We start from the raw sequence: 12,271 nt of genomic DNA on the forward strand, positions 1-12,271 counted from the left end.
AGAGAGAAATGGCCAAAACTTGGCCAACTCCACCTATTTATACCATCCACAAATCTAGTTTAAGTAAATGGGTTTCTTCTGGCCAAACATGCCCTTAAGCTTAAGCACCATCATTTCTTCCACAAATTCAAACTTCTGAAATAAGCATCCCAGGTTAATTATTGATTTTATAAACTTTTATGACCTTTTGAGTGACGAGTCACTAATTTTTCATACTATGGTTACATCTTTTAAGTCTCCTTGTCATTTCACTTAAACCCATCTCTTATTAATTTTTTTCATTAGTCACTTTAGTGGATTTGCTCATTTCACTACTCTACACTCACATGACCCTCAGGGTTACCTAAAACTCTTGCGACGCTGATTCACATACCTAGCCAACTTATTCACACTATTAGGGGCTCCATGAGTTATTCCCATGAATTTCAGTTAGACTCCCGTCCTTGAACTCGATCACCAATGAAGCCAAGTATTGTAACCCTGAACTACCTCGCCTAGCTACCAATACCATTTCATCCATGACTTAAATCTCCTTCTCAAAGCTCATTCAGCCTCATCCATGTAAAACATATAAAATTAGTAGTATTTGAATAACACAAGTAATATGATAAATTTTCAATTGTCAACAGCACTTATTATTTTTAAAACATCTCCAACCAACCCATAAACGAACCTATAAACGAGTCACAAACAAACTTGTTCACGAACTCAAACGAGCTAACATCCTAAAATTCAGGTTTACCTCATTTATTAAATAGGCTTAAAAATCAAATGAATGAACTTAAACCCTAATTGAGCCAAGCTTCAAGCTGTTCAAGAAGACTTGCAGGCCAAGGGCATATGATACTCTACTAAAAAGGCTTCTTATCTCACCCACCAAGGAACTGGGCAAATCTCATTTAATGGAGTAGTCAGCCTCGGATCAGTCAGTAATAAACAATGAAAAACAATGTAGGACATGAGGAAGTTTCATATAAACTCAACAGTGTAAAAGCATAAACGTGTATGCATATGTCCTGCACGCACAAAAATAATGATATCCCAGCCCAACCAAATTTCCCTCCCTGAACCTGAAGCATCACCGTGCTTTTTTATTCTTGGGTCAAAAGGGGGAGAAGTAGGGTGGGGTACCCCCCTGAAAACGGCATTTTATGTTAGGGGGAACCGCAGTGAAATTGCTAAACTAACTTGCTGAGCAAACAAAAGTCTCAGTTTACTCCATAATGTTTAAATAATACCAGCCCCCAAGCACAGACAATTAACTTGAAACTTCATTGTATTTGAAAACACAATCGTACAGCCTTCCCCCAAGGAACTGTGCAACCTCCGGGTGCTTCACCTATATATCAAATATCAGGGAAAGTAAAACATGAAAATGGCAGAACATGGAAGAAATATTGCATGAGCCAATGGAATCTTGGAGAATAGCGCACAACTTAATAATAGCAAGTCATTACCATCCCAATTTTAATGGAATCACATTTGAATTGAGCATAGAGATTTGTCTCGATTCCACGGCCCTGCGACAAGGATGTTAAAAATGTTCATTGCATTTAGCAGTAACCAGGTTCACTTGGTGGATATTCGGAAATCTGGAAGTTGAAATCTAATGTGTACCAAATATCTGACTATTTTCTCGTAAGAGTAGGCATATGCTAAGCTCAGTAGAAAAATCCAACTCTAATATGTTAAGCCATAACAAATATAAAAAAAGAAAAAGAAAAAGAAAATCATTGCTAACAAACATAAAAATTAAATAATAGTAGCAACCATTCTACTCGCAATTGCTTTGCGTCCCATTTCCTATCTAGTCTCCAAGTTTCCAATAAACAAAATGTCAGTTCTGAGACCATATCCATGCTATCATGCTATGACCTAGTCTGGGTGAAAATTTTCAATACTCCACAAATGTCAGAAATAAAAGGCTTTTTGATACTGTATCCACTTAAGTTGGTCAATGTAGATAGCCTGATTTTTTTAAAGCTAGTTTCCCATGATGACCAAAAAAGTGGAAAACTAAATCGGACTGACAAGTCAATCAACTTTTAGGTGATTTCAAATAATTGGGAAAAACCAATAGGGAAAATTGCTTGGATAGGTTCTGGGTCCCTCCCTCCCTCTTTCCTTTCCTTTTCTTTTCTTTGAGGCTGTAATATCAAGTAGTTCGAAAAAATAATATTTTTTTCTCTTGTTTTCTCTTGGAGCAAGTGCTCAGGTTGGTTGACAGCCTTTGAAGAATTATGGTCAACAATTAGCTGGGACCAAGCACCAGAACCAAGGGAGAGAGTAAAGCAAATTCAAGGACAAAGAGCAGTAGTGAAGAGTGAAAGCTAGAGTAATAACAAGGGTTCTGCGTGTATGTAGTGATTTACTGCCAGATGCTTGAATTTCATATTTATAGTGGAGTTGTCACCAAAAATCACATCAGTGGAGTGAGTAAACACATCTGGAGTGAAGGACTGGCACTTGCAATAGAGTGGTTCCTGTGTAACAGAGGAGACGGTTCCTGAGTAACAGAGGAGACAGAGCCATCCATTTGTAGATTTTATCTCAATGAGCCAGTTGAGATAAGGATCCTCTAGAATGGAGTATCCATCTTTAGCAAACCCTTAACTTCAGCTCCATTCCACAAAGCCCCAGTGGTTCATGCAAAGAACATAGGCCCCACCTACTGTCAGAACTGTTGGATATGTTAAAATTGTTGGACAATATAGTAGTAATGGGGGTCTGCTTTGAGTGACCTGTGGAATGGCCTTAAGGAGTAGCCCTGTGAAACAGCTCTATAAAGCAACCTGCAGAGCAGTTCTATAAAAAGTAACGTTGTGAATTGACCCCTGGATGCACATGTAGTCATGTTCAAGATGACAATTCATAAGGCCCTCAAATGGAGAATTCTGATAGCCAAGTGATGGGCAGTAGCAAGCATCATTATGCTGAGCAGGCAGCATGTGACCATATAAGTCTTGCAGCCAAGCCAACAAATCCTGGGTGCCCAAACCAGTAAGGGAAGACAGTAGGATAATTTAAGAAGACGGATTCTTAAGGGGTGATAGCCATGGAGGGCACTGGATCCCTAAAGGGAGAGCTACTAGAAACACACTAGATACTCAAGGAGAGAGCCTATGGAAATATACTAGATATTTGAGGGGAGAGCCTATAACGTTGCTCACATGCCCCTCAATGGACACAAGCTGATAGCAGTTAATGGATCAAAGTAATACAAGCCCACAAGTATTATGCAAGTAAAAGAGAAATAAAAAAATCAATAAGTCCGCTTCTAATGTTTATAACTACTTCAGAGAACAATAAATGCCTAACCCTACACAGAATATCATAAGATGCAGTCACAAAATTCTCAAATTGAAAGTAAAATTACTTCTACAAAGAATATGCACAGTTGCTGATAGGGATTATTATAGGACCAGTTTGATATGTTTCCAATTTTGATTATTTCCTATTTTAATTTTAGAAGATTAGGATTTATTTTGTTCTCTTATTATTTTGGTGTGAATAGAGATATTATAGGATTTAAGATTTGGATTGGAATCATATTGATTATATGAGTTGGTCCCATTTTTTATTTAGTTCCCTATAAATAGGCTCTTGATGCAACTTTTTGGACATTTCTGAATATTGAATGAATTGATATTGGATTTCTCTTGGCCATTCTTCTCTTCTTCCTACTCCTCTTCTTTCTTTCCAAACTACTACTTCTTAATCTCTTCTCTATCTACTGTCCCATATCAATTTTGTTTCGATTGAGAACCTATAAATGAAGAAGAAGAGACCTAGAAGGAGGAAGAAGGAAAGAAGGATGAACCAGATGGAAAATGTTGGAATTGGATGAAGAGCCATGGCTACTTGTTGCAAGTTCTTGGGGACAAGAACTCTCTTAAGGAGGGGGGAATTGTCATGACCCTATGAGCAATAAAGGGTATTATTGTAATAGGGTAGAATAGTTTGTTTTGGATATTTTAGCAATTAGTTAGGTGCACATGGCTGCATGTGCAAGGCTGTTAGGAGACAAATATGCCTATATAAAGCTTCTGTAAATGGATGGGTTTTACATGTTGAATGATAATTGAAAACTCTCATTCTCTCTCTAAGAATTCTCTCAAATCTCCCTTTCATTTCTCTATTCTGCTCTCCCTCATTTTCTCTCTAATTTCTCCCCCATTCTTCTTCAATTCTCCCTCTAATACATTCTGGTCTTGACTTTAATTCAATCGGATCTTTCCGATTGTCCATTTCAGTCCGTTATGAACCCTAGGTTCATGACACTACCTAAGCAACAACAAACTTTGTACCCCCCTTATAGCATATTCTACTGCATATTCTACTAATTGCTATTCCTCCCTTCCTATTACATTTAATTACTATATCTCCCCCTCCTTGCTACGTGGATCATGACAATTACCCCTCCCTACAAAATTTTCTTGTCCTCAAGAAATGTGGAGGCGGCTGACTACTCTCGAAAATTGGCGAAGCATGTCCAGAAGGTATTCCCATGTGTTGCTATCTAAGTGGAGATGAGACCACTTGATGAGAACTTGAGGAATAGGAGCCCCGTGCTTGTAGATCACCCTCCTATCTAGCACAGCTATAGGTTCCTTAATACCATCATTAGCACTTGGAAGATTGGGTAGGGTAGGACTTGTTGGTTGTTTTTCCAATGATTTTTTTAGGAGTGCCACATGGAATACCGGGTGGATGTTGGAGCCTTCTAGTAGTTGCAGCCGGTATGCTACATTTCCCACCTTTGCAATATGGGGAATGGGCCATAGAATCTTGGATTCAACTTGGAGCTAGGGTTTTGCAGTAAAGCCCTTAGGTGACCCGGTTTAAGCTTCAAATACACCCATTCTCCAACCTGAAATTCTCTTTCACTCCTCCTATCTGCAAATTGCTTCATCCGATTCTAAGAAGTAGCTAGTTCCTTTTTTAGCACTTGTAAAGCTTGCTGCCTTTGCTGGAGATAAACATCCAAAGCTGTCACTGTAGAAGAGTCTCCTAGGGATGGTAGAAGTGGTGGTTTATAGGCATAGAGTGCTTCGAAAGGAGACCTTTTTATAGAGCTATGGTGGCTAGAGTTGTACCACCATTGGGCCATAGGAAGCCACTTGTGCCAAGTTCTTAGCTATAAGAAGCAAGAACACCTTAGGTACATCTCCAAACACTGATTTACCCCTTCGGTTTGGCCATATGATTCTGGGTGGTAAGCCGTCGACATATGTAGCTTAACTCCCAGCAGCCCCATCAGCTCCTTCCACAGCAAACTAGTAAAGATCTTGTCGCGATCAGATACTATGGCCTTAAGTGAGCCGTGTAGCTTGATTACCTGATCCAAGAACACCTTTGCTACCTCTTGAGCAGTGTAGGGATGAACTAGTTCGATGAAGTGGCCATATTTGGTGAACCGGTCTACTATCACCATGATGCAATCTTTTCCTTCAGATTTGGGAAGTCCCTCAATGAAATCCATTGAGATACTCTCCCATGGTCCCCCAGGTATATTCAAAGGCTGCAGTAGCCCTGGCTTGGCTACATTCTCGGATTTGCATCTCCTACAAGTATCACAGCTTAATACAAAATCCTTGACATACCTTTTCATTCCTAGCCATTGGAATAATTGTTTGACCTTATGATAGGTGTTTTCAATACCCAAATGTCCCCCTATGGGGGAAGCATGTAATGCTTTTATGATTTTCTTCCTTAGTTCCTCATCTTCTCCTATCACCAGCTTCCCTTGATACCGAATTAAGCTATTGCTCAGAGTGTAACCTAGTCTTAATGATGTGTTTACTACCAACTGCTGAAGAAGTTCCTTGGTTCTTCCAGTTGTTTCATAACTGTCAACTACCTCTTGGCACAATCGGGAACAAGGGTGGTGATTGCAACCAGACTTCCTTCCTCAAAACACCTAAACAGCACATCTACTGCTAGGTTTTCCTTTCCCTTCCTATATTGGATTACATAATCCAATCCCATTAGCTTTGTCATCCCCTTCCTTTGCAGCTGGGTGTGCAGCTTTTGCTGTAGCAAAAATTTCAGACTCTCATGGTCGATTTTAATCACAAATCTCCCTCCCTCCAGGTAACGGCGTCATTTCTCCACTGCCATTAATACCGCCAATAGTTCCTTCTCATAGATACTTAGTCCAAGATGTCTAGGTGATAGAGCTTGGCTCAGGAACGCTATCGGCCTTCCTTCCTGAACCAGCACTGCCCCAATACCCTTAGCGCTCGCATTTGTTCCCAGCACGAAAGGCTTACTAAAATCTGGGAGGCCTAAAGTTGGTACCTTACTCATAGCTTGTTTAAGCTCATTGAAAGCTTCTTCCGCCTTGGAATCCCACTAAAATCCGTCCTTCAACAGATTGGTGAGAGTCGGCTGATGACACCGTAATCCTTTACAAACCGGCGATAGTAGCCGGTTAAACCCAGAAATCCCCTTAGCCCCTTGACATTATAAGGCCTGGGCCAAGCAACCATTGATGCCACCTTGCTAGGGTTAGTGCTCACCCTTGTTTTTGATATAATATGCCCTAGATGTTCCACCTGCTTTTGTGCAAAGGCACATTTCGACTCCTTAACATACAATTTATTGAATCTAAGGACCTCAAGGGTAGTTTTTAGGGGGGTTAAGTGCCGGGCAAAAGTGGGGCTGAAGATCAAAATGTCATCAAAGAAAACCAATATAAATTTGCATAAATAAGGTTCAAAAATCTGGTTCATTAAGGCTTGGAAGGTTGCTGGAGCATTGGTGAGGCCAAAGGGCATTACTATGAATTCATAATGCCCTTGGTGGGTTTTGAAGGCTGTTTTGGGGATGTCTTCCGGCCTCATTCTAATTTGATGATAGCCGGATCTTAAGTCAAGTTTGGTGAAAATAGAAGCATTCTTTAATTCATCAAGCAAATCTTCCACAATAGGTATGAGACATTTGTCCTTGATGGTCATGGCATTGAGTTGGCGGTAATCGACACAAAACCGCCATGAATCATCTTTCTTTTTGACAAGTAATATGGGAGATGCAAATGGGCTATGGCTTGGTTGTATGATGGATTTTTGTAACATATCCTTAATGAGTTTTTCTATTTCAATCTTCTATCTAGGTGGGTATTGGTAAGACCTTAGGTTAACAGGCTCGGCATTTGGTTTTAGGTTAATGGTGTGATCAAGTGATCTTTTGGGTGGCAAAGCAGATGGCTCGGAAAAAAGGTCCCTAAATTCAATTAAAAGCATGTTAAGAGAGTTGATTTCTTGTACCTTCCAGGGTTCATGTGAGCTGTTATTCACAGTCATTGCTAACTCCCCTTCCTGCTCTCCTCCTTGTTCCTGGGTAAATTCTAGGGCATGTATGGAGAAAAGCTGGGCCACTTGGGAGAGTTTGCTCTTAAACATCCTTTGCAGCCTCTTTCCGGAAATCATTTTACACACCCTTGACTCTTGACTACCTGTTAAGGTCTTTTTCTTCCTATCCTTCTCAAAAGCTACCTCCATTTTGTTGAAATCGAAACTGATAGGGTTGACCCCCTTTATCCAATCTACACCAAGTACCACATCACAACCCCCCAGCTTCAGTAGCCTCAAATTAGCCACAAATTCTTCACCGTTCATTTCCCAGCAAAACCCCACATAGGAGGACTGACTCAAAACCTTATTCCCATTCGCTACTGTTATCGACAGAGGGTGGGAGCTGGAGATCTCACACTCTAACTTTCAGGCCCTGGTTTTATCCAAGAAACTGTGGGTACTCTCACTGTCTATAAGTACCATTACCGGAGCATTGCGGGCTCCTCCCTCCACCTTAATTATCTTACTGTTGGCTGATCCTTTAAGGGCGTGTAGAGAAATCTCCCCTTTATCTTCTTCATCAACTTCTGGAGCCCCCTCTACATCTTCTTCTTCGTTCTCCTTTGCTTCTAATATCAACAGTTGCCTCTTACACTTATGTCCAAAAAAATATTTATCTCCGCACTTATAGCAAAGTCTCGCCTGACGCATTTGCTCCATCAATCTTCCCTCATTAGCAGGACCGGAAACTATCGATGGAAAAGCCAAGACTCCCTTGCCTCCTTGCCCCATATCCCTTCCAGTGGCTCTGTTCCCCGCCTGCTATCCACCGGTGATTACCCCCTTAACTTGGCTCCTCTGTTTTTTCATCAGCGCTTCAACAGTCATTTCTTGCAGCCTTACGCTGTCAGCAGCTTGTTCTACTGTCCCTAGTTGCATCATTTTAATCATTGGTCTCATCTCATCTCCTAAGCCACTGATAAAACTTAACACAAAATATTCTTCCGTCAAGTGGGGTTGGTGCACCACTATCAAATACCTTTGAGCTGATAGGCCTGCACCATTCCTTCTTGCTTGAGCTTGTTAAATTCCTCGATAACGTCCCTCAAACTCGTCTCCAAACCTCGTACAGAGGTCTCTTGCGAACACATTCCATGGGCTCCCCTCTTTGGTCGCAAGCCATCCTTGGAACCAGGCGTCCCCCGCCTCATTCAGGTAAGCAGATGCCAAGACGACCTTCTGTTGTTCCTAAACTGGGTATAGTGTGAACATTCTTTCACACCTCCTGATCCACCATCTCAGGAAGTTCTGCTGATTCCAGTTAGCTTGAGCTCCGGGTCTTCTCCCCATCGTGCTTTCCTCCATCATCTCCGGTTCTAATTCAAATTCCAACATTCCAAGATGCGGAGGCTCCATCCCTACCCCAGTAAGGATTCGCTTCCTTCTATCCCTGGGAGGAAACTCCGTTGAAAGCCTCACTGGTTGTTGAGATGCGAACATTCTTACGAATTGTTGCATCTGCTCCATCAGTTGCCCCCTCAACAAAGCACTCTGCTCCTGGTTTTCTTCTCCCCATCTTTCCATTGCTTGGGTAATTCGATTATCCACCCCCACTCCTATTGAGGATTCGAGTGTACCCATTCTAGTCTGCATTTCAACCATGGATGTCGCAACTTGCTGTAGTTGGCTCTCCATTTGTTTCATCCTCGTTCCATCCGCCATTGCAAGGATACCCACAGCTCTGAGCATTTCCCAAGTCGTGCTTTGATACCAAAATGTCAACTCTCAAGGATTTGACTATTAATTCCTTCGACCAGTGAACTGTTCGAAGGAGAAATGGAAGGAAGATAGAGGGAGAATTTAGGGAGAAAGAGAGAACAGAAAGGGGAGAGAGAGAATGTTCAGAATTCTGTTAGAATATTTTCATATCCGTCTGTGGGAAGGATTAGCTATTTATATAGCTGGATTCCTTGCCCCATGTGCAGTAACCGCTTATAGTAGGGGAATGTACAATCTGCCTAAGCAGAAACAAACTTTGTACCCCCCTTATAGCATATTCTATTGCATATTCTGCTATTCCTCCCTTCCTATTACATTTAATTACTATATCTCCCCCTCCTTGATACGTGGATCATGACACCAAATCAACCATCAAGCCCAGCCACCAGATTCTCCATTGCCAAAAAAAGAAAGCAGGTTGTTTCTTTATTTGGCTAAAATTTCTGTTTGCCAAATTAATAATTTATTTTTATGCGTGCAGAACTTCATAAGTTGAGTATACCTTGTCAAAACCCTTCTTCCTATTCAAATACCACATAATGGACTTTGTCCAAAAGATGCATTGAGAAACACAAGCCATGATAGACTTGATGAAAAGAGAGATAAAAGCCCAATTTGCAGCTTTGACTGCTAGAATTGAAACACTTGAAAAGAGCCCTCAATACAATAGGAATCATTGTTCTTCTATAAATCATACATCCTCAGTGAACCACAAGTCTATGCTAGGTCATCTTTCACCTAGTATGTCACCCTCAATTGTTCAATCTCAACCAAAGTGTTCTCACTGTGGATTTACTACTCACTTTATTGAAGATTGTTTAGTCATGCTATTGGAAAAAAATGCTCAAAAGAAGAATTGATGAGGAAGAACATCCAGAAGAACAAGCTCCTAAAATCAACATTGGCGAATTGGGTGACAAAAGAAGATTGTGATCAAGAAATCACACAGGCAGTAGAAGAAAAAGAACGTGATATTAGTAACCATGAACAGCCTCAGCCTGAAAATACCAACAAAAAAGTTACAACAATTGAGGAAGTTTCCCTGTGTTAGCTTTATAGTATTGTACATGCTTAGACCTATACATAGTGTTTCCTACATTGTACCTAGTAAAGTGTATATATACCTAATAGACATGAATAAAATATTGAACTTTTTTTTGTCTTTCTCAAAAAATGGTATCAAAGCAAAGAAAGTCACAAAAAACCCTAACCCTAACCTCACCCTATCCATTGCCAGTGGGTTCTCTGTCGTGCCTCTCTCTGCTATCCACCACTGCAGCTTCTTGTCAGGACACTAAGACCCGACAAGCAATTCTTCTTCAATTCTAGGGAATTAAGGCAGAATTTGAGAAGGAAAGGATAGACGAACAGAGGAAGATAAGAAAACAGAGGGGGAGAGAGAGAGAATTATGAGAGAGAAATCAGAAGAGAGAATGAAATATCTTAATTCTGTTAGAATATTCCCCTTAGCTGGCTTAGCTGTCTATATATATTGAAGCCACTACAGGGTACAATCCAAGCAGCAGCTTGAAGATACAACTGCCTATAGCTGAATTACAAAAAGGAATAAGGAAAATGAAATAGGAATCCCTTTATAGAATATGAGGGTTCCTGACAAATACCCCTCCATTAAATTTCTTGTCCTCGAGAAATGGACTGGCCTGGAAGCTTGAGGAAATTGAGTCAGCAATTCTGATAGATATTCTCATGTATTGTTATCTAGGTGCAGGTGAGTCCATTGCACCAGCACTTGCGCTATAGGAGCACCATGCTTGAAGATAACCCTCTTTTCCAAAATCAAAGCCGGCTCCACTAGGGGTGAAGGTTCACAAACAAAAGTAGGCAGGGATGAACTAACCTGCTGAACTCCTACCGATCTCTTAAGCATGGAGACATGGAGCACCAAAAGAATTTGAGTAGTAGGGGGCAACTAGAGCTTATAGGCCACCGTCCCAAACTTAGCCACAATAGGAAATGGCCCATAGAATTTAGGACTAAGTTTGGAAATTGGCCTGTGAAGAAAAGCCTTCTGTCACATTCCTATGGCTAGCTAGGGTTGTGATAGGAATTAGGGGAAAAATCAGAATTGAAGGAGGGGGAGAAATCAGTAGAAAGAGAGAGAGGAATTAGAGAAGAAACGAGAGAGGGATAAAGAAATTAGAAAGAAAGGAAATTCAGTTTCATTTCACATATCATATCCAACCTCTTACAAGTAGCCTTTATATAGACCTAACTAGCTGCTAACTGATTTCTAATAGCACCCATGTGCTCCTAACAACTTGTAAAATATCTCCTAACAACTATTGCAACCCTATTACGATAATGCCCTTTTATTGCTCCTAGGGTCATGACACTTTTTGGTGAGAATTTTTCAGCTTTAGGTATACCATATCCCCTACCTCAAACTTTTGTTCACTTCTTTTTCTATCAACAAACTGCCTCATTCTGTTTCGAGCAATTGCTAGCTCTTTACACAACACCTATAGAATTTCTTGTCATTACTGTAAATGTGAATCCACTGTAGCTACTGTTGCAAACTAAAAGGTGATGACTCAAATAGGGACATCGTGGTGGAGTTGTGATGACAAGAGTTATACCACCACTGAGCTAATGGAAGCCACTTATGCTGGCCCTTGGGTTGTACAAAGTAGAGGCAACGTAAGTAAGTCTCCAAGCATTGACTCACCTGTTCTGTTTGTCCACAAGATTCAGGGTGGTATGCGGTAGAAATATGCAGCTTTACTCCCAAAGCTCTAAAGAGTTCCTGCCACAACAAACTCGTAAAACCTTTGTCCCTGTCTGAAATAATGGATTCTGGCACTCATGAAGTTTAACCACATTATCTAAAAATGTCCTGGCCACCTCCTGTGCTATAAATGGGTGTGAAAGGGGAAGAAAAAGGGCAATTGGGTAAACCGATCTACCACCACTAGGACATAGCCCTTGCCGTCTGATTTAGGTAAACCCTCCACAAAATCCATGGATATGCTTACCCAAGCCTGTAGAGGCAATGCCAATGGCTACAGTAACCTAGGAGCAACCACTATCTCATGTTTACACCTCTGACACACCTCATAGGCCTACACAAAAGTCTATCAATGACTTCTTTAGATTTGGCCAGTAAAATAGCTACTTTACCTTATGATAGGTGTTCCAGATACCCGAGTGACCTCCCAAGGGGGACCCGTGCAGGGACT

General features: G+C 41.0%; 1 protein-coding gene across 2 annotated transcripts in view; it reads right to left on the reverse strand.

Moving 5' to 3' along the window:
* Window positions 1-933: 933 nt before the first annotated feature.
* LOC127801301 (damage-control phosphatase At2g17340-like) overlaps window positions 934-12,271 on the reverse strand; it is a 39,379-nt gene continuing 28,041 nt past the window's right edge. Inside the window, exons 11-12 of one of the 2 annotated variants that reach the window (XM_052336273.1) lie at window positions 1,458-1,520; window positions 934-1,339 (exon numbers count right to left, since the gene is read on the reverse strand). In XM_052336273.1, the coding sequence (XP_052192233.1) occupies window positions 1,259-1,339; window positions 1,458-1,520 (144 nt within the window). In that variant the 3' untranslated portion in view covers window positions 934-1,258. The remainder of the gene's footprint in view (window positions 1,340-1,457; window positions 1,521-12,271) is intronic. The other variant, XM_052336274.1, reaches the window with a different exon arrangement.

The sequence above is a fragment of the Diospyros lotus genome, chromosome 5 (genome assembly GCF_014633365.1).
Source record: "Diospyros lotus cultivar Yz01 chromosome 5, ASM1463336v1, whole genome shotgun sequence".
Lineage (NCBI taxonomy): Eukaryota > Viridiplantae > Streptophyta > Magnoliopsida > Ericales > Ebenaceae > Diospyros > Diospyros lotus.